General features: G+C 38.0%; 1 protein-coding gene across 1 annotated transcript; it reads right to left on the reverse strand.

Moving 5' to 3' along the window:
* Positions 1-394: 394 nt before the first annotated feature.
* On the reverse strand, positions 395-5,157 carry LOC124265942 (cell death abnormality protein 1-like). The gene is made up of 2 exons (XM_046700766.1): positions 4,220-5,157; positions 395-459 (listed from the first exon to the last, which is right to left on the reverse strand). Exons 1-2 carry the CDS (start codon positions 5,124-5,126, stop codon positions 395-397), a joined length of 972 nt encoding a protein of 323 aa, XP_046556722.1. The 5' UTR covers positions 5,127-5,157.
* Between the last annotated feature and the right edge of the window lie 331 nt (positions 5,158-5,488).

Consider the following 5,488-nt stretch of genomic DNA (forward strand, 5'->3'; position numbering starts at 1 on the left):
TCATCTCCCACTGCATAAATCACACACGCGATATTCTCTGGGAACATTTGCCCAAAGACAAACCTCTACAGGTAGGTGTTGATTACCTTTTCGGAATCTTAAAATAGGGAAATAGATATGTTTTAGCAGAAAGAGATATCTCTCAAATTCTATATAGGTTTTTAAGATACGGTAAAAAGAGGATTTGGTGCTTTGTATCATTGAGGTATGCCATTTCCGTAGAAATTGGTCTTTGAGGATCTGTTCGATCTTTAAAGAGAGAAACTTAGTTGCACAGAGAAATGGATTGTAAAATATTTCAGTTAAACTGCAGTCATACAATGTCTTTCTTACATATTCAATCAACGGAAATACATTATTTTCAGCACTAACTTGCAACATGATAGAATAAATATTATGTGATAGTTTGGTTTGGCAGGGGTTTGTTATCACAAACTAAAGTTGTCATGAATTGGTTGCAATGACAAAATCACCATTGGCGGAAGGTAGAGGATGCTTTCACCTGAGCAGAGTGTATGCTTTGTTATTTTAACAGGAAAATCTTGCTAAGTTGATCACAGATTTATTCACGACCAAGCCCTATTCTTTTCTGTGACCTCGCCGACCAGTAGAACAGAAATGCGTTCCGCATAAGCCATTGTCATTGCCTATAGATGGTTGTGTTCGTGAGCATTGCAGAAGCAAACCGACAAACTTATTCTCTATTCTCGGATGTGTATATTTTATTTGGAATTCAATACTGCAACACTCAAATTTATGTTTTAAACGCTACGAACTGGAATTCATGATTATGTCATAATATTGTAAATGTTTGATTGGAATTAACATGATTGTACCAATTGCTTCTAATCACAAACTGATTTTCAGAGAAATGTAAAATGTTTATATGTACTTGTATATGAGAAATTGCAATAATCATGTCAAAAATATTAATCCTTTTTACATGAACATTTAGCATATGAAATGTCTCATTCTGTATTCAAAAATAGCTGAAACATTTGCACTTTAGGTAAAACAACAGTTATACGTACACATTAAAAAGTACTCAAACATAAGCATTAGTTTGTATATCATAGATTAGATGGCTTTAGTATACAGATTAAATATCAAATACTGAATCCGTGAAACCCACGTCAGATGGCAAGTTGAAGCAAATAAGCATAAGTGAAAATACAAGTAAGCCTATTCCTATATCAAATAGGACTCTTCGCATAGGCCGAACACAACTTTCCGTTCAGAAGATGATAAACAATCATGGACCTGCTGGGTGTCACTGACACAAGTGGTACATGGAACACTATTACGCGCCAGCTTAACTAAGTATGTCAAACTGACGGATATTTGGAGGTCTTTAGGCTTGGGGGCATTAACGCATGTGAGTGAATCTGGTAGTAGTTCAACAATGAATGTTAGTTTTTATGTGGGCAAATTCTGACTTTCAAAATACGCTACTGCATCTCGCACGAGAAGCTTTGTCTACCTATTAACATGACCAAGTATGTGTCTGTTTTATATGATCTGGATTGAAATATTCCAAGTGCTAAGAGTGGCTGTCTATTTGAAAGGCCATTTTGTGGTGTTTTTCTTATAATTATTTCAGTTCTGAAAATATCCCGATGTTAACACCTCCAAACATTACCCACGGAATTAGAACTCGACATTGTGCTTTCATGAAAATGTCTATTAAGTCACGCACTGAAATAACCCCGTCAGCAGTATCGGTCACAACTGACAGATAATTGTTGGTTTCTTGAATGTTTTTCTATTCCTGTGATGACTCAGAGGTGTTGTCGTGAACCACACGTCCAAACCATGTTGGTATGATCAGGGAGTCATTGTCAGACGAAGATATGCTGCTTAATGTAGAGTCATTTACAGTTAAGTCGCTCTCCCGTCGTACAAGTGGACTGTAAAAACGCTGACCCGCAGAGGGATCCAACTGTTCCTCGTAGATTTCATTGTAAGTGTTCCTACTGTACAGAGGTTGAACAGTGTCCACCGATCGCTGTGGATTTTCCCTCGCTCTCGTCGACAGTTTCTGCAGTCTAAAGTAAAATCATGCAATTACTTACAACTTACAAGGCCAGTGGAAGGAGCTGTAAATTGTAAGCTGTTTCCAATGAAAGGTTTTGTTGTATAAAGACATCTACAAAACAATAACAAAGGTTTATAAGTACTACAATTACACGGTATTTATACATATACATCTTACGTACCCTCAAACAAAAATATTTTTTCCTATAGTTGTGTGTCCTCAGTCATAATATTAGCCATGAGGACATATGAGGACATATCATTAATCCTCAGTCGTGCCATTTTACCAGGTTTCCTAATTATAGTTAGACGTGTATATCACGTCTCAATCTTGCCACTCTTACTCACGATCTTACTATCTTTCGATAGTGAAACTAAAACTCTGCTCAATTAGAGGAAATCACACTTGAAACTAACTTTCTTTTCCGTGATAAGACAGATTAAACCTTTTGACCTGAATTTTGAACTTTAAAAGGTATTATCACTTTCAAATGTAATGACAGATTAATTCTGGTTAGAGTATGAACTATTGCGCATTCGACTTGTGAAGATCCGGGCTAGAATTGATCTTCAGTAACCCATGCTTGTCGTAAGAGGCGACTAACGGGATCGGGTGGTCAGGCTTGCTGGCTTGGTTGACACATGTCATCGGTTCCCAATTGCGTAGATCGATGCTCATGCTTTTGATCACTGGATTGTCTGGTCCAGACACGATTATTAACAGACCGCCGCCATATAGCTGGAATATTGCTGAGTACGGCGTAAAACTACTCTCACTCACTCATCATTGCGCATTCCCTTCGATTGTCGTAAAAAAACTGAGATCGGGTACCGACTCAGTTCTGAAGTTGTGATATGCCTGAAACGTAGCTCTGTCTACTCCAGTAACCAAACACACACACAGACACATACACGCACACACGTACGCACACACACACGCACGCACACACACACACACATATACACACTCATGTTGTTTGCTAAAAACTATTTATGGAGACTCATTTGCTCTAAAAAAAGGCTACACTTAATTATATACAGTATATTATTGAAACAATTCCATGATAAGATTTAATTACGTGGTGTAAACTGACAAATAGTAAACAATACTGTATTGTTCTGCAAATATTTTATCACGGAACACAGTAATGAATATACTCCTTGAGTTACGTGTATGAAGATTATGATGATCCTGACATAATTGAACAATGTGTTAAAAAAATACATGGCTGCAAAGACGATATGCATGGCATGTTCTGCCTGATATTGCAAGTACCGTTTGTTGACAAAAATAGCACAATGCTTCTCGTTTGATAGTAAATTATAGCGAACAGCTATTGACATTAGAAGATGAAAACGACTTGTCATACAAATGATTTTTCCGCTAAGTACATAACTCACCTGACAACATATCTGATGGAAAATGACAACATTTTATGAATGTATCTTGATATTACATATATTGCACGGAAGTACATTTTGTATATCGCCTCCACTAAAGACCTATAGCAAAGTGAAATAGCTAATACCATATCCTCCTTTTCAGTATATATACTCAAGAATGACCTTCCCCTCAACATAACACATCGTCATTACTAGCACATTCAATACTATAAATATGTCCACTTTATACTATCGGTAACTTTGGTCAAAATTAGACAAAGCCTTCCAACATATCCATTTGTAGTGGGCTGCTTTAAAATGGTCTGTGAACAAAGGTACATATTACTTGCCTTTCAAATGTTAAAACACTACAAATCATGAGCATATTAGTGTCTCCATTACTAAGAAAACCCAGTTGTGACTTCAACTTACCTATGGCTAAGTATGCAGATCAGAATAGCAGCAGTGGCCCCGAAGATGATTAATCCGATTACAAGTGGGTTCGTGGCGGACTGGGCAGATGGAACCTTGGAAGATGTTGCATCTGAAACATTACCATAGTGGTGCAAATGACAATGAACTGCGGCCTTTTAAAAAGAAATAAGAAGTTTACTGATACCATGTTTTAATTTCTATTTCCTTAACTTTTCAAACCGAGTCTCTGTCTTACATGTACAGTGATTCATGTATGTATCCATCTGATCTGTTCTGTGGAGGATAACATCACATCATGCAGTTAATATACACAACCGATCAGTATGCATTGAACGATACGTACCAAAGGTTGTCATTTGTATAATATCAATACAGTGTCCATCGTTGCGTTCACAAAGGCCTGACTGGCAGTTAGTGCAGGTCTGTTTGCAGTCCACTCCATAGTACCCGTCCTTACATTCAAAGCAGAAACCAGTTTTCATCTCACAAACATCATCTTTACAATTGTAGCATCGCAGATGACACGTTTCCTTATAGTAACCATTAACACACTTCATGCAATGGCCTGTGGTTTGATTACATCTCATGTCTTGGCATCTGGAACTACAGCCGTCTGTGCATTGTTGACCTCTGAAGCCATCCTTACACCCATTCATACATCTGCCTGTGTGTTGATCGCATACAGGTGAACATTCTCCGGTTGCACTTGATTTAGACTGACAAAATGGAATACAATTTTCAGAACATGGAGTGTCACATTTGTCCCCATGAAACCCATTGATGCATCCTTCAGGGCAGCCTGAACTTGAACACTTTCCCAAACAGTTGGTACAGTCAGTTTCACAGTTGTCTCCAGTGTAATGGGTGTCACATTTCTGACATACCCCAGAAGTGAAGTTACACTGTTTACATCTAGGCAGACATTTGTCACCACACACGTGGCTATCCGAGCAGTGTTTCCTGCAGACACCATTCCTGTAACATCCTTCAGCACAGGAAATCGGACATTCATTCTCACAAAATTCACCTACATGACGTTTTTTACATTTCATACAATCATTTGCTCTTCGTTGGCTACATTTTAAACAGTTTGGTAAACATGGAATGTTGCATAGTTTCCCCGAAAATCCATCTTTGCAGCCATGTTCACAGACAATGATTCCACCAGTAGTCACTCTGCATGTTCCCATGAGGCAGTTATTACCTGGTGAACAAGCATGAGTTGAACTCGTCGAAGTCGTTGCACAAGCTGGTTCCCTACACGTTTCACTCATGTTTAAGACTGAAACAGGACAAATGGGACAATCAGTATGTTGTATTGCCCATGGTAATAAGTGTTTCACATAACAACAAATATATTTAGGCCTAAACTCGCATATTCATTTATAATGATATCGCCACTCAACACAAGCAATACATGCTTGTGGTTGAGTTCCAAAACAATACGCCCTATGGTCTTATCTCTCTTTAGATACGCAAAATATTTCAAAGATTGTTGTAAAACATTGATGACTATCTCTGTTGGTCTAGGCACTGATCAAGAAGATAGGTTAGGTGTGCATGTTCTCACCATGACAGGTAAATTCGCATGCTTAATTTGTCATGGATTCTGATAAATCAATATAGAATTTGGACG

The sequence above is a fragment of the Haliotis rubra genome, unplaced genomic scaffold (assembly GCF_003918875.1).
Source record: "Haliotis rubra isolate DU_JTF1 unplaced genomic scaffold, ASM391887v1 Scf10, whole genome shotgun sequence".
NCBI classification, from domain to species: Eukaryota; Metazoa; Mollusca; class Gastropoda; order Lepetellida; family Haliotidae; genus Haliotis; species Haliotis rubra.

Excerpts from the sequence above, each read along its gene's own strand:
- LOC124265942 (XM_046700766.1), bottom strand. The coding sequence starts at position 5,126 with ATGAGTGAAACGTGTAGGGAACCAGCTTGTGCAACGACTTCGACGAGT. Across the intron at positions 460-4,219 it reads CAACGATGGACACTGTATTG|GCAACCAATTCATGACAACT; the intron begins ATATTATACAAA and ends GATTTTGTCATT.